The following is a 23,286-nucleotide window of genomic DNA, read 5'->3' on the forward strand; positions in this document are numbered from 1 at the left end:
AATTTGAATAGAAGAAACAAAGTTGAGCAGAGGTGTTAATGAAGTGACAAAAACTTGGTTAGCTTGCTCTAGGAATTTCACAGGGTCATACTAACTTGTGAGTTAAGATTAAATTAAAAAAACTCACATCCTGAGTTACACTGAGTAACATTCCTCAAATTAAGTAAGCATGGGAATGTTTTCAGTTTATTATCAGGGCTTAATTCGTTAAATGTTAAATGTTCTTCACATTCTGCTATGAAACCCATTCTTCCCACAGTTGTTTACTCTTGATCTTAGAGTTAAATGAATTCAGTGACTGCCATCCTTTTTTTGTGATAGTTTCTCTGTTCATTTCTTGGTTGGCTGAAATTTGTCTTTCTTTGAGAACAGTGGGGGAAATGTAGTTCTTAATTTCTTGCACATTCAAAAATGTTTCTATTGCTGTTACACTTGATACTGGAGTATGATTCTGGAGTATGAGTTTTTGCTCTTTGACACCCAGTAATTCTGTTAGGCTATAGCGTTTGACTATTCAGTATCAATTCAACCAAGACATGGTAGGACTTTGGATTTTAGGTCAAGGAGTTTTCTGAAGATTTTTTTAAAAAGATGTATTCCTAAATGTATTTATTTTTTTTTATTAAAAAATACTTTAGGTGTCTGTTATATAACATATAACCTTTTGGAAGAGGATGAAGTGGTTTTAAACAAATTTTCAAAAACATGTTTCCTATTTGGAAGACTAATACTTATTATTTTATCATTTTAGGAAATTAATGGGAAAATTATTCTTTTATGCTATTATGGGTAAAGTACGAAGTGTGAATTTTTGTACTAATTTTCTATAAATTTTGCCAAATGACTTAAAAATGTTGATTTCCTTTTCCTTTTCTTCACTTAATTTTTTTTATTATTATTATTATAGGTCAAGGCCAAACAGTGTATCAGCTGAGTCACGATATTGATGTTAGACGTTTCCAAACCCTAATGGAATGTTTTACCAGCACTTTTGAAACAGTGAAAAATTTAGCATTTGATCTTCTAATGAAGTTGCCAAAACCAGTTGTGCAATTTCAGGTATGTGGACTTTTCCTCTGTAAATAAATGTGTAGGCATGAAAACTTTCTATTTAAGCAGCAGATAGAACAATCTGTGGGCTGTCCAAGGTCTTTGCAGCTGCCTTCTTACACCTTTTGGCTGTTTCAGTTACCTTTAATACCTCCACTGTTGTGGAGTGGTGGGATGGAGGACGGAGGGATGGGTGATGGGGAGGGAGGCAATATTGTAAGAGAAGACAAAGTCCAAATCAGTGAGCTTTGTTTTCTTTATTGTTTTGCTAAGAAGAGAGCTGTAGGAAGCAGTAAGTTTTATTGTTTACAAGATTATTGGTAGATTTCCTTTAACTGTGGCCTCTGCAGTTTCCTTGGATATGTTAATATTTGATCAAAACACATCATTTACAGTAACTTGAGTTTTTTGAGATAATCTCCCTGCTTAGTAGACTGGGAAGTTGAGTGTGAATGAGGTAGAAAACACGTTTCTGATCTTCCAGCAAGCAATAGCTAAACTGAGACTGAAACTCAGAATACTTGAGGTTAACAGCTGTTTACTACCTAGGCGGTTTACTCTATCCCCAGCTCCCACTCTCTTCCTGACCCCTTGGGGTGGGAACCAAAGATGGAATGGGGAGTGGGGCAGAACGGCACAGCATGGGGATGGGTCTGCAGTGAACTCCTCAACCCAGGCCTTAGACTCTGCCCTTCAGGCTTTTTCTAGGGCTGTGAGGTCACCAGCAACTGGAGTCGCTGGCTCTAGAGCTTTGCTATGGTTTTCTCTTAGAGCTGTCTAGAGTCCAACGGTGCCTACAGGGGCTACAACTGAGCTGTGGTCTGGGCGCCAGCTGTGAGGCTCTATTTAGGGCATGACAGCTTGCAGATGCAGGGGGAGTCTGTAGGAGCACATGTCAGAGAGCACAGGGTGTCTGTTTCATGGCTTCTGGCTGGCATTGCAAGATCTCAGAGCATCTTTTCTATCTTGGGTCCATATTGGACTTGCTCTCTCCAGTGTCTACCTATCCTTGTGGTCTTTGCAGTGCCCCGGTGAGCAGAAGCTTCTTTGGTGCTTCAACTTGCAACTTTTATACCATATAGAGTTTTTAAAGAAGATACTCTCTCATTCTATTTCCTTTCTTCTCTCCCACACCTCCCTTCTCCCTTGCCCCTTACCTTTCATCACACTGTAGCCTTATATCATATATACATATGTATATAATATGTATTGTATATATAATACATATATACGTACAAATATATCTATACACATACATATATATGTAAAACTATGCCTCATTCCTGACAAATATTTTGAGGGTATGTGGAGTGGGGAAGGTATATTATAGCACCTATATGGAAGACCTGGTCCTTATATGAACTATGAAGAACCTGTATCTCTATAATTTGATAAACAGGTGCTTGGTATGTAGATATTAACTAGAATTCAGGAAATTTAATAGCACATATGGCTTGTTCTACTATTTTGGTGGTTATATTATCTGGTCTGGCTTGAATATTAGTAAAATCATCATAGGAACAGGTATTCAAGGTTTTAAAATATTAATTACATATTTCCAAAGTCTTTCTTTGGGTATACCTTATATTAACACATAATGAATTTTTAAAACCATTTTCGAATGCTAACCTAGTCTCTCTAAGGACCTGTGTATATATGTTTTGATGGCATATCTTTCTAGTATATGACTTTATCATTCACCTTGTCTGTTGCCCTCCTTTCTTGTGGAGCTACACATCCAAGGCTTTTATATTTTAATTGACCTCAGATGACAGAACAAAGATATTTTAGATTCCAAAGGCTATATATTGTGTTTCTTACTAGTTGATTAGTTAAGGAATGCAGAGACTTAGCTGTCAGTTACCAAAAAAAAATGACTTAGATGCTTAGTTGGTTCTTTGTAATATTTATTTAGATTTGAACTTTTGGCTACTATTTTAAGCTTTTTAGATGATAGAAAATTAAGCATCAAATGGCAAAGAATTTATATTGAAATAAACTGATATTTGAATTAGTATATTTGATATCTATTATTTTGAAATGTTAAGGTATCATTCAATATTAGTGTACCTATAATGAAATTCAAAATAAAGTTTATAATGACTTTTTCCTTATATTAGACGGTTATGGAATAATCCTAGTCAAATCAATATCATAGAGCAGTGAAACCCTGAGGTGCAGCTTGGTGCACATGTATATTGTCAACCATGGAATTGGGACTAGGACCCATAACCCCCTGCCCTTAGCCCAGTGCCTATTTTCATGCATATTACAGTGAACTGGCTTTTTTGTTCTGTCTTCTTTAGGAGGGGCTATATAAGTGGATGAGTATATGAGATTTAGGTGTGGGAGCTCTGCAGAGTTTCTCAGGCTTATCTGATCACTTTATTTTCCATGCATATGCATGGAACTCCGCCAGAAACAGCCTGCTGGATTTGTGTTTTTCTCCTTGGAACTAGTTCTGTGGGAAGGGGAAGAGAGAAGGGCAGGCATATGATGCCCAGGTAAAGCAACCCTGAATATACAAGAGAACTCGGGTCATATACAAATAACAGAGATGGTCTGGCTATAGTCATAGCAGAATTTCTACAGGAAAAAGTACACTTTTACTGAAGAAAGAGGTACTCTTTTTAAAACGCTTTATCAGTGTTGGTTCCCCAACTGATTATTTTCAAGACCCTCACTAGAACTGATTCATAATAATCATTAATAACTATAATCAAAACTCTATCTATGTGGAATTAATGTCCATATTGAGTTATAGTTATGTGGCAGGCTCTGTTTTTAAATGTGTATTATTCCTTCGAATTAAAGAAATATTTGAGTGACAATTACTGAGTCTGTGCTTTATTCTAGGATTCAGAGAAATTGCAAGGCTTATTCCAGGCAGCACTGGCACTCAGCACCAGCACCAAACCATACGACTGTGTAACAGCTTCCTACGTGATGAACTTCTTAATCTGGCAGAACGCTCTGCCGTCATCTCTGTCTGCCTACTTAAAAGCTCAGCAGGTTGCATGCAGCGATGGAGATAAGTTTGCTGCTGTGGTGGAAAGTAACACGTTAATGGGTTTGTATTGAGTAAATGACCTTTTGCTCTTGTTATCAAAACCAGTATCTTACGCTCTCACTATTCATTTGGTGAGAATATCTAATGGTTAAACATTTCTTTGTGGTTTTTTATTTGAGTTTACCATACCAGCACAGTAGTTTACCAGTACATAAGACTGCCATGAATTTCTCTTATACAAATAAATAGTTTACTCAGCTATAACACTTGTTTTTAAACAGATGATTCATTGTTAAATAAGTTGATACATAAATGTACGTTAATAAGGAACTGTTAATAAGGAGGTCTTGCTGACCTCTTTCTCTACTAAAAATGTACTTTTTTCCTGTGGAAACTACCGTGACTATAGGCAGATCATCTTTGTTATTTCTGTTAGGAACGGAGAGTTCGTTTGTCAGGGTTTATGTTTTAACTGGCTACTATACCCCTACCTTTTCACTTTCCATACCGCCAGTTCCAAAACTTAGGGTCTGAGTTGGTTTAGATATAGTGATTTTCAACAAATGTTTGTTGGGGATTCGTGTACTTCATTTTATGCTAGTAAATCTTCATTTTGGAATTGTACCGGAAATAGGGATTTTCGTTTTTTAAAAAAGAGGTCAGATGTAGAGTTTTTTCTTTAAGGTGGTAGAAAAAAGCCACAAAAAAAGAGAACTAATAGTGGGAGAAAATTAGGAGGCCATAGGTAATTCTGGTGGGAATGTGGCCATGGATCTGGGGATGGAAAGGTGACAGTACCATGGAAGATGACACTAGCCCACTCTCATTGCTTTAGGGCTGGGTTTGAAAGGAGGCTCTGATAAGATGGTATTAGGAAAAGGTCTGCAGTTGGGGTGAACTGGAGAGTTCACACTTCACGTAAAGGCTTTCAAATTCAAGATATTTTAAAACTATGAAATATTTCAAACATACAAAGAATATTTAAATATATATAGGATTTAAATAGTAATAATAAAAACATTTAATGAATTTTGTTCCCAAAGGAGGTGATAACACCTAGCTTAAGAGATACAATAGCAGCTGTACCTTTTAAAGGCTCGCCTTTATCCTAGCTTCCTCTCCCCACCATGTAATTACTGTCTTATGTTTTATATTAATCTTTCATCTTGTTTTTAACCCAGATTTTTCCACCTGTGTATATATCATTAAACAATATATGATTTGCTTTTACATGACTTTGAAATTTTGTATAAATAGTACTATATATATGGTACAAATTTACCACAATTAATGCATTTTCCTGTTGCTGGACTTCTTTTTTCTAAATTAATAATGCTGATGTGAACATTCTCATATAGATCTTCTAATGCATATGTCTAAGGGTTTATAGTAAATAAAAAAGTAGAGTAGCCTAGTCATAAGGTATGTGCATCTTCACTTTTACTAGGTGTTGCCCAGTAGATTATAACACACACACACACACACACACACACACACACACACACACACGTATATTTTTTATTTTTATTGGGGAACAGTGTGTTTTTCCAGTTCCAAGTCGTTGTCCTTCAATCTAGTTGTGGAGGGCACAGCTCAGCTCCAAGTCCAGTCACCGTTTTCAGTCTTTAGTTGCAGGGGGTGCAGCCCACCATCCCATGCGGGAATTGAACTGGCAACCTTGTTGTTGAGAGCTCGTGCTCTAACCAACTGAGCTATCGGGCCTCTCTACCAAGTCAATTTTCAAATTAGACTCCCACCAATAAATTTTCAGTTGTGGTACATGATATCATCACCATTACTTGTATTGTCAGATTTTGAAAATTTGCAGAATATGAAATGGTATCTCATTGTGATTTTATCTTGCATTTTTCTGATTGCTAATGTAATTGAGCATCTTTTTACATGCTTCTAAGCTGCTCACTTTTCTCCTTCTGTGAACTGCTTGTTCATGTCCTTTGTTCAGTTTTCTATGGGATTGTTTGTCTTTTTCCTGTTGAGTTGTAGGAGTTCTTGATATGTTCCTAATGTTAATAATTTACTAGTTATACACAATTCTAAAATTTAAAATATAACCTTCTCCTTTTGAGTAGAGAGGGAAAACATCTACTGTGCTGGGATCATTGAATATCCACATGTAAGCACTAAAATGATGAAACTCTCAGAAGAAAACATGGGTATAAATTTTTGTGATCTTGAGTTAGGTAATGATTTGTTAGATATGATACCCAAAATATGAGCAACAAAGAAAACAGATAAGTTGGACTTCTTCAAACTTTTGAAACTTTTGCCGTGTCAAGGACACAATCAAGAAAGTGGAAAAGACAATCTGCAGAATGAGAAAAATACTTGCAAATGCTTTGTCTGATAAGGGACTTAAATCAAGAATATGTAAAGAATTTTTGCAGCTCACTAGTAAAAGGACGTAACAAAATTTAAAAATGGACAAAGAATCTGAATATACAAAATAAAATAGAACAATAAGCACATGAAAAGATGCTCAAGGTCATTAGCCATTAGGGAAATGCAAATTAAAATCACAATGAGGAAGCATGTCACACCCAGTAGAATGACTATAATCAAAAAAATAGTAGCACGTGTTGACTAGGATGTGGAGAAAATCAATCCCTCATATACTGGGTAGGAATGTAAAATGGTACAGCTACTTCAGAAAACCATCTGGCAGTTCCTCAAAAGATTACACATCATTATCATGTGACTCCACAGTTCTATACTTATGCTTTGTCTTAGTCAGCTCAGGCTCCTATAACAAGATACCATAGACTGGGTGTCTTAAAAAACAGACATTTATTTCTCTCATTTTTGGAGGCTGGAAGTTCAGAATTAAAGTGCTGATTCAGTTCCTGGTGTGGACTCTCTTCCTGGCTTGCAGACTGGAGCCTTCTTGCTCTGTGCTCACATGTCTCTCTTCCTCTTCTTATACGGACACTATTCCCATTATGGGGGTCCCCCATTCATGACCTCATCAAAACCTAATTACTTCCTAAAGGCCCTACCTCAAAATATCATCACATCGGGGATTAGGGCTTCCACATTCATTTGAGGGGGACACATTCAGTCAGTCCGTAATGGACATATATTTAAGAGAAATGCAAACTATGTCCAAACAAAGTTGTACACGAATGTCCATAGCAGCATTATTTATAATAGCTAAAAGATGGAAACAGCTCATGTCTATGAATTAATGAATTGATAAACTGTAGTATATCTATCCATACAATGGACTATTATTCAGCTGTAAAAAAAGAATGAAATATAGATACATGCTATAACATGGATGAACTTTGAAAACATTATGCTGGGTGAAAGAAGCCACATATTATTCCATTCATATGATATGTCCAGAATAGGCAAATGCATAGAAACAGAAAATAGATCAGTGGTTGCCTAAGGCTGGGGAAGGTGACAGGTGCAGGGAGAGGAGTGACTGCTAATGGATGAGGGTTTTTAGAGGGGCGAGGATGAAAAGGTCCTAAAATTGTGCTGATGATTGCATATATCTGTAAATATACTAAAAACCATTGACTTGTATACTTTAAATGTATAAATTATGTGGTACATGAATTATATCTCAGTAGAACCATTATTTAATAATAAAAATAGTACTTGGGCCTAGGGTCTGATATCCCAGATGGAGGATGTCTAGGAGGAATGATTCAGAGTGAATGCATTAATTGGATTCAGGAAGTTAGGAAAAGATTCGTCTCTACCTCATTGGACAAAAATAACAGGCCAGATAACCCTGAAAGTTCAGTTTTTTAAATTTCAAAACCTCTAGTATAAAGTTCTTTTGACTTGGATGTTTTCATGGGAACCGTTTTGCTGTTCAGTAATTTATAAGTGTGTTTTTAAACTGGCATTACTGTGGGGTTTTTTTGTCTGCCTTTTCTAGTTATCAAATGCTTGTTGGAAAATCTTGAGGAAGAAGTATGTCAGGCTGAAAATTCTCTGCTCCAGGCAGCTGCATCATTTCCAGTGTATGGGCGAGTCCACTGTATAACCAGGGCCTTGCAGAGGTTGCCGCGCAAGTAAGTGTGTCTGCAGCTACCTCCTGAACACGCATTTCTAGGCTTTCAGCTCGTGCTGGAATACGTCCTGAGAAAGGAATGTGTGGCCTTCAAGATAATTAAAAATAGATGAAAAGATGTGCATACATATACATATTATATATCGTCTTAAATATTTCGTAGATTGCACAAGTTTGAAACCCAAATTCTTCCAACTCCTTTCATGTCCATCTAAAAAAAATGGGATTTTTGCTTTTAGTATAAATTTCCCTTATGCCCTCTTGCAGCAGCCTGCAGTTGGTGAGTGAGTGGAAACCTGTGGTGGAGAAGCTCCTTTCGATGTCCTACAGGCTTTCTGCTGTGGTATCTCCGGTTATTCAGAGCTCATCCCCAGAAGGCCTCATCCCAATGGACACTGATTCAGGTCAGCAAACAAAGAAAGGTGGAATCAACAGATTTTTCTCTCCTTTTAATTTTTTTCCCCTAATCATTTCTTTGGAGAGCTAAAAATTCTAAATTGGGGAGAAAAATTATTGGTAGTGATATTTTTACCTTTTTAGTAATATTTGTAACTATTAAAAAATAACTCAAATCAATAAACAAATAACCAGATGATGATTAAGGCACTTCCTCCCCTGGAGTAAGTTGGGTTTTATAATATTGTTGTTTCAGAACACAACCTACCAGGTAATTGCTGGGACTGGGAGAGCTGGCAGTATAAATTTGAGAGGTGGGCAGCTGATGGGATTCCGTCAGAGAAGGCAACTTTGCTGAAATGGGCAAAGACCAATGGACATACAGACCATTTAATTAAAAAATAATAATAATAGGAGGATATACTCAAAACGCCCCAAATTGATCTCATGAACTTTAATCTGTCTTTTCCCTCACAACCCCTGTATCTTTACCAAAGATCTATTCATGCAAATCAGGAGCCTAGGGCTGCTTGACACCTTTTGCTTCTTGTATCTAGCCTGTGTCTACATTCTTTCAGCGTTACCTTTAAATATATTTCAGATCTCTTTTCTTTTTATCTGCATCTTCTTATGTTATTCCAGGCTTTTATCTTTTCTTGTTAGGACTACTCCAGGAGCTTGTCAACTGGTTTCCCCACATCTGTTTATATCTTTTTGATACATCCAAAGCAATCTTTTCTAATCATACAATTCATCATGTTACACATAATCTTTACTTGACCCTTGTGCTATGCCCCCTCCCCCATTTGAAATACTTGAGTGATCTCAGACCAGGTCTTGTATTAATAGTAGTTTGGCTCCTGCTCCCTTGCCAGTCTAATCTCTTAACACTTTCCCTTTCCCATAGAGTGCCCCTTTATGGAGTTGGTACAATTTAACGGGGATCACATCCATTTTTCCCTCCCTTTGCTTATCACTGTGCCTGATGGAAGTAGGTACACATTAAATACTTGTAATGAATAAATCAATGAATGAATGATTTCTGAAAGGATGGGAACTAAACTCAGTGCCTAGGATGCCTTTGGTGGCTTACACATATTGGTACTTGAACGGGCTAGAAGGGATTGGCTGTTGGCACCTAGAAAATCACAAAATAAATTTATATTTGGTGTTGAAATAAAGTTTGTGAGTGCATTTTGGAGTTCAAGTGCGAGGCTTGTATTAAAAACACACGGAATATATCATAAACACACACTGCCTCACACAAGGCAATATCTTGGGCTGATAATTAAAGTAACCTGGAGTATATTTGCATAGAAAATGTTAGGTTGTGTTCTTTACTAAAAATGAGTTGGAAGATGAGTGATGGTTCACGATACTAAGGCATAGTTATTTATTTATTTTGATTAACAGTCTGAAAACTAAAATTTGATGCTTTAGGTTTCCTATTAGTGCATGGGAATAAGGAATACCTCATCTTACAGCTAATATTTGGATCAGGCAAATACCAGTATATTCTGGACGAGAAATCTTGAATATTTTTTACCTGTTGTGGGTAGGGTCTGCAGAGTACGCTAAAATTATGTTTGTTATTCACGTGTTCAAGTCCGTTGGTCTCAAAAACTGCCTATCGCCCACCGGCTTTTCCTTAATTTTGCCTTTTCTTTTTTCCTCTGGTTTTCTCCATTTTCCCTGTGTCTTTCCCACGTTACTGCCCTACACTCTGAGTTTATTGAAAAAAGTCTGCCTCGAAAGCCATAAAAATGAATGGTAGGGTTCTTAACATTTTACTCTGATCATCCTTCTTTTTTCTTAGTCCTTCCATGGTTTCTTTTGGGGCCAGTGTTATTTTTTCATGGCTGTCAAAATTTGTTTTGGGCAAAATTTCATGGAAGCCCCAAGTGAACATAAGATATTGGCCGGTTCATCATGATAGCAGTTTCGCTTTTTGTATTTTCCATAATACCTAAAATATAAGTGTATATAATAGGTATACAGTAAATACCTCTTCTCTGGTTTGTTCATTGGTTTCAGATGATTACCCGTTGTTATTTTCTTTAAAACTCTGAGCCTGGCTAGCTCTTCATTACCTAGTTATCTATTCATTGCTTCCAGCCCATGTTACTGAACCTCTGCCACAGCCAGTTTCTGTTCTAGACACTGGCAATTCAGCAGTGAACAGACAAAGTGTTTTATTCATGGAGCTTACATTTCCTGATCCAGTGAGTGCTTAGGGAATAAAAATGAAGTTTAATGTAACACTAGGGCTGTAAATCATACTTAGAAAGCAGTATATTACATAATGCATTTCGGAGTCAAATATGGAGTCTTTTTGATATTCCTAGGCTATAGAAAATTGTTTTTGTTGTTGGCCAGGTTTCTTTTATCTTCTTAACTTTCTTCCTTTAAACCTTGATAATTTATGTTGTAGATAAACATGTTGAAACAGGATTTATAAAAGTGTATTGCTATTTTCTCATGTGATTGAGCACTGTATTTGAGGTTCTTAGACAACAATAAGACAAGCAGTGTAAATGCGATGGCAGCCTTTGTCCCGTGGACAGTTTCTGTTGTGTTTTTTTTGTTCTTTCTTCAACCTACTTCAAATATTTGCCATATTTTAAAAGTACACTCAAGTGTCATGAAGACTTTATACAAATAATCTTCACATTATCCACCCTGTGAGTCCCTTCTAATAGAAGTGATTATCAAGTATTGAAAATTACAAAATTTTTGAGGGCAAATACCCCCAAGGGAAGTCGGCCTGTGGCATGAAACGGGTTTTACGTACTCTTGTCTCTCTCCCTCAGAATCAGCAAGCCGCTTACAGACGATTCTGAATGAGATTCAGCCGCGAGACACTAATGATTACTTCAATCAAGCCAAAATATTGAAAGACCATGACAGCCTTGCCTTGGAGGACTTGAATGCCAGTGTACCGAGTATTGATACTTCTGCAGAAATCAAAGGTAACATATAAAATCAGTGCTTTACAATCAGTCTTTAAGTGAAAAAAAGAAAAAAGTACAAAGTGCCCTTTTAACATGGTAAGCCAGAGGTTGCAGATGTGTACAGACCATTTTAAGAAAATAAAGTCTTCTTTTGAGCTTATAAATGAATTATTTTAGGGAATGAGTTTATAAGAGTTTTTACCAGAAAATGGTGTGCCCCAGTGCAGCATATAAGGTGCTAACAACAAAAAGCCTTTGAGTGCTAAAACCTGTCTTGACAGCCAGGTGATGTAAGAGCCGTGATGCCCGCTGAACTGGGTTAGGGCAGCAGTATGGTTCATTGTTGTCTGCTGTAAGACTCCCTATGGTCAATCAGCCTCTTAAAGGAAACAAGCCATATTAGTCAGGAAAATGTGAGCCTGTGTGTTGTAGCAAGCCTTCAGAATTTGAGTTAACTGCCTATTTTCTCATTAGTTATAAGATAATATTCTGTAAGGCTACAGAAAGTTATCGGAAGCAGTATCTTAGAAATGTATTACATATTCCGCATTCTCCACTAGATGGGGGTATTGTCTTGTAAAAATTTCTGTTTTTCTTTTAAATGACACGAAATAGCATAAGTATATGCTTATAATAGTTTCAAACAAATCAGAGGTAAATACGAATTAAAAATAAAGTCCTCTTTCATTTCCTGCCCAACCCCACTCTCCCTTTTGAGTGTATATCCTTTTAGACCTGTGCTGTGTATTTATGTGTACATACATTTATTCTTTAAGTTTGGTGGGCTTTTAAAAAACATAAGTGGGATTGCATTATAAATATTGTTTTGTTTACTTAACTTTTAAATTTAATCATTTGTCTTGAATTTTATTTTGTGTGTTTTTTTTTAATGTCAGTACTAAAATATTTGTAAAACTAGAAAAAGAGTAAGGATAATTATAGCTTATTGGCCCTGGAATTTAAATATATTTTTAAAGAGAATTTGTGTTTTCCTTTGACTTTAAATGTCCTATCTTACTCTTTTTACCAATATAACAGCCACCCTCCCCAAAATAAATAATGAAGTATATTTGTTATAGTCGTTTTATGGATGACTGAGTTTAGCAGGGAGAGTTTATTTATTTCACTAATTTCCAAAGGTTAGACTTAAGTTTTGAGACACTATTGCATTTTGTTTTTAAATTTATTTTGAAAATAGTATGTTAAAATAATACTGAGCATGATTCCTGCTAGTAGCACATGCTCGACAAATGTTAGTTATTCTCTCCTAAGTAAATATAGCTTAGGACAAATTGGTTTATTCAAGCAGACTATTCTTGGGGAAATTATGAATAAGCTTGTTCTAAGAAACCGGGGTTGTGAGCAGTCAGTGTTGCAAAAGAATTTTTTTTTTTTTCAAGGTAAAGAAGGAAAAACATGTGATGTAACTGCTCAGATGGTGCTGGTATGCTGTTGGAGAAGTATGAAGGAAGTTGCTTTACTTTTAGGCACACTATGCCAGCTTCTACCCATGCAGCCTGTGCCAGAATCTCCTGATGGATTATTGACGGTGGAGCAGGTAGGGTAGATGTTTATTTCACCCGGTATAATTTCTGGTCAAAGCACAGATCACAAACTTTTATTTGTAACTCAACTTTTAAAAGAAGAGTTTTAAATATTTGTTGAATAAAATCATTCAGATATCAACTGAAGAAAGTTTATGATAGTTTAAGAATTAAATACATACATACATACATTTAATCTATGTATTAAATGCAATACATGTCAAAAGTATGGCATTTTTAGAAACATTTTTATTTTTCTAAGTTATGTAAATAACTAGATTTTTACCTCACTTTTAACTTCATTGTCATTTTAATTTTAATTAACATATAAATTAAAATTTAAAATTTCAATGAAATTGTCTAACTTAGTAAAACTCTACAAACCTCTTCAATTTCGCAAAGGAAAAAAGTAGTATATTGGTTGATTATGGATCTCTTGTTTCCCACTACATTGATAATAAAGTTGTAGTCACTTTGGTTTGTTGGCTGACGTTTATTTTAAGACCACAAAGTTAGTTCACCATCTGGGACTGTTCAAGTGACCTGAGTGCAGTGTTTACAAGAAATTAGCTTACCACAAGCATTTCATTTGGAAATATTTTAGATTTATTAGATTTCTGTTTTTAATTGATTCTCAGTTCCTCTCCATATGGTTTCAACAAATTCATTTCCCACCATTTTCCAGCAAAGATACATAGCATGTACTTTCATTTTCAACCTTTTTCAAATAAAGATAATTTTTCCCTGAGGGTGTTACCACGTTTAAGAACAAAACAAACATTGTAGTATGCTAATGCTGACTGTTTCCTTAATAACCATGTGACAAGTTCCATGGAAATAATGCTAATATTTTTATTCTCACACTCTCTCTGGTTCTTGTGCTTGCATCTGGTTAACAGCTGGGCTTGTGATGTTGCAAGGCCCCTGAGATGGAGACCGGCAAAGCGGAACAGGATTCTGCCAGCATCATTATGTTCCTTGTTCCTTATTCTCTTCCAAATCAAATAGGCGTTAGTGTCTTAGCGTTACTTGCAGTCATTGCTGGTGACTGACTGCATTGCCAATGCCAACATCTTTGCTGAGGAATCCAGCTATGATTAATGGTGACTTCACTGATATTCACCATCTTCCCAAGCAGTAAACATGTGCTGGAGTCCCTTAGCTTCTCAACTTTTCAAGGACAAATTAAAACATCTAGTTTTGGGGGGTTTGTTGGATAGTGTTTAAAAAAAAAAAAAAAGGAAGGGAAACATATTTTGTTTTTACTGTAACTGAGAAAAACCTGAAGCTTCCTATGAAAATGATTTTGCCTTGCCACCTTTTACAGAGTACCCAGATCTTAAGAATTTAACTTATGTGGGATCACCATGTTAATATTGGGAATGAACGTAAAATGAAAGATGTCTGTAGAAGGACGATGGCGACGATCACAAAGAGAGGCTCTTAGAACCCAAAGAACCATTCTAATGACCGGTTTTGAATAAAAAAATAGCATCCTGTTTTTCTATATAGTAGTTGTTTCTATTCTAATCAGGTTCAGTCCTTTTTCCATGTTGCTATCCACGTGGTGACATATATAGGTTTGAGAAGAAATTAACCACTGAATGAATGATCAACAGTGACAGTACTGTTCTGACATGGGAACCCTGCCTTCTGTGGAAAACTTTACTCTTGCTCATGCTGACGTTAACCAAAGAAATGCCTCAGTTTAGGAGCATTTGGTCAGTGAAAACCCCAAGTCTTCAAGAAATTAGTGTTATTCATGTTACTAGAGGAGTCCTGCTTTTAAACATAAACTTTCGCTCCACGAAATTCCTTTCAATTAAAAATACTCCCACGTACTTAAAACTTTGAAGAGTTACAAAACATATAAGTGACAGAGAAGAATGTAATGTACGTTGGAGTGGCTGGGTCACACCTAAGGTCCACCTTCTTCCACGGGCACAAGTCGCCCTGACAACACTAGCTCTTCTGTGCACCTTGTGCCAAAACAGAATTTAAAAGTCAACACCTTAGGTGAGCATGACCATAACAAACCTGCAGAGCAGAGGCAGTGAAGTGCCTTGCAGGCAGAATGCTACCCTTTGTGAGGGAGAATATAGAACTTGAATTTCTTACTCCCAAGAACAATAATAACTGATCTGCTTTTCTCTCAATGGATGAAGGAGGCTGTTCCTTACAACCTAAAATACTGATGTTCAGTCTCATGCTTCTCTTCTCTCCACACACCCTTCACTCTTGAAAAAGTAGTGTAATTCTGTTACAGTCTGAAAGTTGATGTCTTGAATGTTGACAGGGAAGATGTCTTTTGTAGCCCAGTTCCTTGAAGCCCATCCCGATTTTGTGGGCCTTTGTTAAAGGTGTGACCATGTAAATACTGCCTACATGAGTGGAGTGGAGTTTCTAACAAGCCAGCAGGTAGTGAGATTACAATTTGGGGGATTTTTGTTACTGTATGAGAAGAACTGGTGCTCATTTATAATTCTGAGTATTCAGTGCTGTATTCACAAACTATTAGAGCTGGAAGGATCACAGAGATGATATTATCCAGCTCCCTTGTACAAGGGGAAACTGAAGCCCTTGGATGGTACCTGGTTTGCCCAAGATCACAAAGCTGGTTTGTGGCAGCTCTGGGACAGGAACCCAATTCTTCTCCTTTCCAGTCTGTGTTCTGACACGGCACAGTGCTGGCTTTGTTCTGAACTGTTCATTTAATTTTTCTTTAAATTGAATTTTCCCTACTTCCCGTATGCAACCAAATTTTTGCAAGCAACAGGACAGTAAGGCAACTTGCTACTGAACTTTTTAGCAAATGACTCATTTCCCTAAATCACTTCTTGTGAGGCAGTGTGTCCTCTGCAACTTCACCAAGAGGAAAATGTGTCCATTCAGAGGCATGTCTGACTTTCCTCCTGCGAGGTAATCACATAATGAAAGCTTCTTTCATAATGTCCCTGTACAAGAGGCAGAGATAAAACCAGCTTTGAGGGATGTAAGTCGAGACCCTTAAGGAGCGAGCGGCCCATGCAACCTTATCTCACAACTTCCTGACTGGTCTGTGTCTAGGTTTCCAGCTGGATGTTTTGCTGATGTTGAGCTTTTGCTTGATATATTTTGTTGGTCCTCTTTCCATGGGATATCGGATACCCCGTGCCTACTGATTTTTTTTTTAAACAACTTCCTCTGCCTAGAGTATCAATTCATATATTTATATATTTCCCCTAATATCACTAAAAAGAAGCTTTTTGGGTAGACTGTCAAGCTGCTTTCTCCTTCCTAGTAATTACTGCCACAGAAATCACCTGAATAAAAATAATTATTGTTGGTATTTTTTTAAATACCAAACATACAACAGAAACTTTAGTTTCTGTTGTAATTTTCATAATGTACGTGGCTAACTGGATTTACGCATTCCCTCAGTATCTTTTGTTACTGTTTTAGATTTTCTGCAATGGATGACAAAATGGGATATATGTGTATTAACATTCATAAGTCTTAAAGAAATTGCCTTTTGTGTTTTCTTTGCCAAGGTTTATTTTTTAGAAATTACAAATAAGCATTCATTGAATTCTACTGAATGCAAGCACCATTTTTGAGCTGTCAAATGAAGTTAAGGACATCATTTAGCATTTAGTCATCTATTTATGGACTATCTTACAATAAGGGTGTTGTGGGAACATAAAGAAACACAGTATGTGGCTCTCTGATCTCAAAGGACTTAGAAATATAATAGGAGATACAAGACAAAATTCATTTCAAAAAGTCAGCCTAAAGGACAACAGTTCAAATGGCACATGGTTAAGAATTTACTAGAAAGCAAAGAATAAACATTCCAGTAAGATGTCTGAAGACCAGAAAACTATTATCTTTGTTGTTATTATGTAGGAGAACAATGTTTAGGCTTTGAGGAAATCCCAGGTGTTAGTAAGACATCACAATAGTAGAGAATGTACCATTTAAAACATTGATTACCTTACTACTGAGGTGTAAACTTTTATAAACTGTTCCATTTAACCAAAGTAGAATTAGAAACTGCTAACTATTGACATTCCTAAGGTTCTAAGAAGTGGCTGTGCCTGAAAGTCAAACTTTAAATTAAGTTGTAGGATTAAGTCTTAACTACTTGATGATACAAAATAAAACCAAAAATGGACATTTAGTGTTTGCTATGCTGTGCTAGGTACTGTGCTAAATGCTTATATGTGTAATCTCAGTTTTTCCATCAGAATAATCCTGTGAAGTAGGTTCTGCTTTTATTCCTATTTCACAGATGAGGGATCTGTGTTAACTTCATTAGCTCGTGTTAGTAAAGATACCAAGTAGGGCCTCAACCCTCAACCCTCAAGAACTCAACCCTCTCAGCTCCAGAATCTCAGATCATAACCACTGCACAATGTTCTTTGTAGAAACGTCCCACCAATACTTAAGTCCCTTTGGGTTTACCTAATTTATAATGAATTAGCTTTGATTTTTCTACTGTATTCCTATCTACTGTATAGATAAAGGACAAATAAAAAATACACTTTTGTCCTTTGTGAGTTTTATGCTCTACATGAGCGTTTCACTTCTTTAAGTAGTCTGCTGGTGAATTATAGGTGCCGAGAGACATGACATGCAGCAGTCTTACCCTGTAGAAATTTACACCCTGTAAATACATAAAGCATATTAATTTGCCTATAGAAGTAGGTTTTATGAAAAGTTAGGACCAGGAGCTGCTAAACTTAAAAAGACAGCGACTAGAATTTAATTTTAAGAATAGAAATCAGTGCCTCTCCTTTTTTTCTTCTGCATTTTTATCTTAATTCCCTTTTAAAAACCTTGAATGTTATTTATTAAGAAAATATTTTGTAAAGACATCATCCATGTGAAAAGAAAGCTTTTTGTGAACTGTAAAAAGGACCTCAGTGGCATCTAACAGAAAGACAATTGGGTTGGAATTTTCAGAGGATGTTTTCATTTTTAAAATTAAAAGATTCTATTTCTGCTTCTGACTGTTGTCATTAATTTTCTGAGTTGTTTGCATCTGCTCTGTACCCTGTAGTCTGATTTTCCAGTGGAAGAGTATCAGCATCGCCCTTTTTCCGTCCACACTATCCAGCTAACTCCTCCCACTTTTGGTAAGGGAGTACATCCCTACCTTGCAACTCTGTCTTCCACTGTTTTCTAGCATAAAACCTCCACGCCATTCAGCCAGGTTTGCTAACCCTGTCCTATATATTCTATGTTCTTTCATATAAAAAGACCCAGTAAAATGTCTGGCAGGTAGCAGGTACTAAGTGTTTATTCATTCATTCTAGCCACCCAGCCTCTTTCCATGTTAGTTATTCTCTTCCATTTTGGCCCACCCAAGTATATCCTGTTTCAAGTCTGGACATGAAGCTTCTTCTAATAATTTATTCTAGTACAGAGGGATCTTTCATTTCTTGGAGCTGTTAAGCTTCTAATGGGTACCACCCAGCATATTGATTTTTCTCTGAACCAAAAACACCTTGGGGACAGACGATCTTGCTTTGTTCTTCCTTATCTACCCTAGCACTAAGCTGCTAAGCATTTGACAGAGTGCTAAAGAAATACTTACTTTCTGATTAACAAGCTTTATACTCTTGAAAGGGAAAAATTCATAAGCCTGGGTATTACCTGGGCAGGTTTGTGGGGAAATTAAATACAACATGACACGAGGAAAATCTGTCTGCCTTTCACTTGTGTCTTAGAATCTCATTCTTTTTTCTGAGGCCAGGATTACCTAGAGTTCAGATCCACCCTTGAGGAGACTAGCCACTGGTCACACTTCTGAGGTCTCTGATTTTATTGTATGCTGTTTGGTTTAGGCCCCTTTGATGAGAGTTAGGATACAGGAAGCAATGAAAAGAGGATCTTTGCTTAAGAACTAGATTGTGAACCTTGTAAGTCTATAGAGAAGCACTTTACCAGCAACATTTATGTTTTCCTGAAGTATGTTTTAATATCTATAATATTTCAAAAAAAATTAAGGAAATTAGAGAGACTCTCCATCTCTATGACTTCATGTTTTGTTTTTTTCTGTATATTCTGTGGCTTAAAACCTTAGAAATTTTCTTTTATTCCTTGAATAATAGAAATGATGGTCATAAAAGTTAGCTAACTGGTTTTTTTCTGGTGCCAGTTTTTTAGCATTATTGAGCTTCAGGTCTATCTTGGTGGTTAATTTCAGAGTTAAGGCTTGATAATTACAGTAGGTTCATAATACACTCTGAAATTACCATATTGAAGATAAAATGATAAGACTTACCCTGACTGTCACTTTTGACAACTAAAAGTATGTGGCCTTTAAGAAATATTGAAAATTAGGAGTATCATCAGAGCTTTACCTGAAAACTTTAGGTAAGTTTTCTGGTAACTTTAGCTGAAGAACATGACCACTCTTTGGGATTTTAAAGTGTTAGAATTTAAAAATTTCTATGATGTACTGTTTTTTTTTTGTTCTTTGTTGGTTTTATATCTGATTCTTATTTCTCTAAATGTATCACTCATTGTCTTTATAATCAGATATATTTTGAGTATGGAGTATGTCTTTATTTTTCTTCTATTTGGAAATCCAGACAAAGCTCCTATTGAACTGAACTGGGTGATATGTTATGAGCCTGTTCTGAGCTCCCATGTTTATTGACTTATTTTAATTCACAACCTGTGAGGCAAGTACTGTTATCCCTAGTTTATAGATAAGGAAACTGATATACTTGCCGATGGCCACCTGTTTAACTACTCTTTGCCTTGTTTGTCATCTCTAATGTGTTCAGAACACTAATCTAGGCCCTGCTCTGCGGTACAAGGTGTTTCTAGGTAAGCTTACCTAAAATCGTGGCTCAGCTTGCCTTTTCACCATACTGTGATCTGCTGGGGAGACCTCAGTCAAGAGATAGCCGATTATAGCTTTGATCCTCAGTTGTATACAAAATCTGGATTTTTCTAAAGCCTATAGCCACCAAATCTTAGTGGTATAGAAGTACAGTCAGCCCGACCAATTTAACGGTTAATTCTGTATAAAACCTCATCAACAACTAACGGTCAGTCATGTCTTTTTTAAAATAAATTGTCATATTTGTTATTTGTCAAACTTTGCATGCAGAAAGGCAACATATAGGAAAGCGGGTAGCATTTCAGGACATTCCATGGTTCTGACTCAAAGTGATGCCTGTCAATTTTCAGGAGGCCTTTGCACTATATCTTGCCATTAATGTTTGTATATCTCTGAAAGGTAATTATTGGGAGTTGTTTAATGGGTTGGAGTTCCATTTTGGGAAGATGAAAAAGTTCTGTAGACAGATGGTGGTGATGGCTGTACAACAATATGAATATACTGAGTGCCACTGAACTGTACCCTTAAAGATGGTTAAAATGGTGAATTTTATTATGTCTATTATAACCACAACAGAATAACATTTTTTAAGAGGGAGAAAAAGGTAATTATTTCACCTATGCCTAGGTGTATGAGGGTTGTCACCTTGTGTAATTTGCTATTGGTGTGTTGAATGGTGTGTGCTAACAAAGAGAACACAGAGAGGTTTGTGAAGCTGGCATAGGGAGGCAGTTCTAATGTAGCAGTTAGAGATTGCCAACTGGTTCCAAACTGCCTGGGTTTATGTACTGGTTCTATTCATACCACTTCCTTGCTGTGCGACCTTGATTAAGTTACTTGGCCTTTCTGGGCCTCACTTTCCCCATTGTAAAGTAGAAATAATAGAACTTATTTCATGGACTTATTGTATGGATTAAATGTGGTATAAAAATGCTTCAAGTACTACCTATCACATAGTGAATGCTATGGGTGGACATCTAGACCTGAGTTCTAAATGATGTTACTGACATAAATACACCTATAAATGTAAGATTAAATGAAACACTTATTTTTAATTTTGTTTTAAAGGTGAAAGAAATAGGAGATCACTTTAAACAACACCTTTTACAGTCCCGGCACAGAGGAGCATTTGAATTGGCTTACACTGGCTTTGTGAAGCTCACTGAAATACTAAACAGGTAAAATAAAACAAATAATCCTTTTGTGTACATTTTTAAAAACCTAATGTACCCACCATGTGCTTGAAGTAGAATTTAGTTGTGTCTTTTAGAATTTAGATGTTTAAAAGAGCAAGACTTAGTTGGCTTCAGAACTCTTAGAAGAAATTGTTTTCTTAGGTTTCATTGTATGATTTACTGCAGATGATTGAGTGAAATCTCCAAACTAAGTTGCTCTCTCATTGAAAGGTGATTTGAAGCAAACTCAAAGATTTTGCTAAAAATAGCTTTGAAGTTACCATTTCTTTTCTTTGAATGAAATGACTATTGTTTCTGTTTGAAAATTACTTGGCATTCCTCTAGTTTTTTGGATGTGTGTATTACAGACAAACACTTAAGGATTTTGTGGGGTTTTATTTCATAGTTTTATCTTACAGAAAAATTTAAAAGACAGTAAATAGAACAAAACATATAACAGATTTTTTTCCCCCTTGCTTGGAAAAATAGGTAGATTTCGTATATTTAGCCAAATGATTTTTTTTTTTTTCACATTCTAGGTGCTGATAATTTCATTCATTCATATACTAGATTTCCTCCAAAGAGCTTCTGAGGAAACCTTAAATTACTTAATGACTAAGTGTTCATGGCAAGTGTTCTCTAAATAAAAGGTAGTATTTTCCAGGAAAACATTTCCATTGCCTGGAAACTTTTTGAAATGAAGCAGAGTTCTGCCAGCCTTTTAGCCTCAGCAAACATTTTATTTTGGGCTGTTAAGACATCCACTCCTTGAATATTTTTGAAGCATTTTTTTCACACTCCTGGGAAAAACATTTATAAAACATTTTGGCAGTTATGGGCTACACAGAATATCTTTAAATGATGCATTAAAAAGTGTTCCTGACATTAAACTACTGATCTTAAAAATATTTTGTTATCTTTTCAACACTTTCCTTCCAATGTAGACATGATTTTAGGAATATGTTTTTCTCTTAACACAACACATTTTACTCCCTTCAAATCTATTAACATATATTGAAGACTAGCTGTGTGCTTACTACTGTGCTTGGTGTGGAGGATATAATACTTCTTTATAAGACAGGGTTCCTCTTCTCAAAGAGCTGATGGTTTAGTTTGGAAATAAGCAGGGATGAAATTCAAAATATTTAACAAATGGTATGTCATGGGCACTGACTGTTTCAGAAAGACACTGGCTACAAGCATCCAGCATCTCTACATGGATGTGGATGTGTGGTAGCTGAGTATAAGCCTGGAAAGTGAGACTAACACATTTGAACAAAATGAATAATTGAATCTAATTGTCAATATTTGGGTGAAATTTACAAATTCTGTAGGAATATCAGAGAGAGAAAGCAACAGGGATAGGCTGATAGCGCTTAACGGAGGAGGTGAAATTTGTGTTAATGCGCAAGTAAGGTTTAAGTAGAAAGGAGGAAACTTTGTGAGCAAATGTTCAGAGGCCAGCATCAGCATGGCATATTGTTAGGTGCATAAATAAGCTGGACGGTGGTGGTGGTGGTGGTGGTGGAATTGACTAGGCAATACCATACGAGTGGTTAGCCAAATTATGGATACCTAGAAAGTAGGTTTGCTGTAGTAGGGATTGAGAGAGGCATTGAGGACTTTTTTGACCTGGAATAGATAATAGGAGGGGAGGGATTGTAGAAGAAAGAAAGAGCAATAGTTTGTGACACAAACATTTCTCTTTATATCCATCCCGTTTGTTGGTAAAGAGATTATAGGAAAGTGAATCTCCTTAGAATCAGATCTCTTCATCTCTATAGTAAGGAAAAGAATATTTGGTCTATTGACAGATCTCTCTGGCTTTTGTTGTATGAATCAAGTAAAGTAGATATTTATGAAGATCGTTTTGCATTATAAAACATTCTACAAATGTAAAATATTATGAAATTGATGTTGGTTGTGGTGTTGGTGCATAAACGTAGTTTTTCGGTTGAAAGTGTTAGGTCAGATAGATTGTAATGACAGATTGAAGTGAGGAGAACCTGGAATTAATTATAATGATATAGATTTGAGGTGATAGGAGCTTCCTCTGTGATGATGGCTCTGGGAATGGAGGGAAAGAGGTGGTGTCTCATTATTCAGCCTCACACAGTAATGGCTCCACACATGACATATTGAATGCTTACAAGTAAAGCGGTGGACATATTTCATGATTTTATGTTTCAAGGATTAAAGAATGCTCAACTGGGTGATTCTTCTCCTCAGGGTATTTACTGATTTCAGTTGGTGACTTTCAATTGGCAGGTGAGCTGGCCA

The 23,286-nt window shown here is 36.2% G+C and overlaps 1 protein-coding gene across 2 annotated transcripts in view; it reads left to right on the forward strand.

Annotated features, from left to right (window-relative positions):
• THADA (THADA armadillo repeat containing) overlaps window positions 1–23,286 on the forward strand; it is a 291,090-nt gene that overhangs the window by 26,277 nt on the left and 241,527 nt on the right. For both annotated transcript variants that reach the window (XM_081068770.1, XM_081068771.1), the window contains exons 16-22: window positions 908–1,059; window positions 3,907–4,120; window positions 7,971–8,106; window positions 8,373–8,509; window positions 11,312–11,470; window positions 12,853–13,010; window positions 20,900–21,009. In XM_081068770.1, the coding sequence (XP_080924896.1) occupies window positions 908–1,059; window positions 3,907–4,120; window positions 7,971–8,106; window positions 8,373–8,509; window positions 11,312–11,470; window positions 12,853–13,010; window positions 20,900–21,009 (1,066 nt within the window). The remainder of the gene's footprint in view (window positions 1–907; window positions 1,060–3,906; window positions 4,121–7,970; window positions 8,107–8,372; window positions 8,510–11,311; window positions 11,471–12,852; window positions 13,011–20,899; window positions 21,010–23,286) is intronic.

This window comes from Rhinolophus hipposideros, assembly GCF_964194185.1.
Source record: "Rhinolophus hipposideros genome assembly, chromosome: 12".
Classification (NCBI taxonomy): Eukaryota; Metazoa; Chordata; class Mammalia; order Chiroptera; family Rhinolophidae; genus Rhinolophus; species Rhinolophus hipposideros.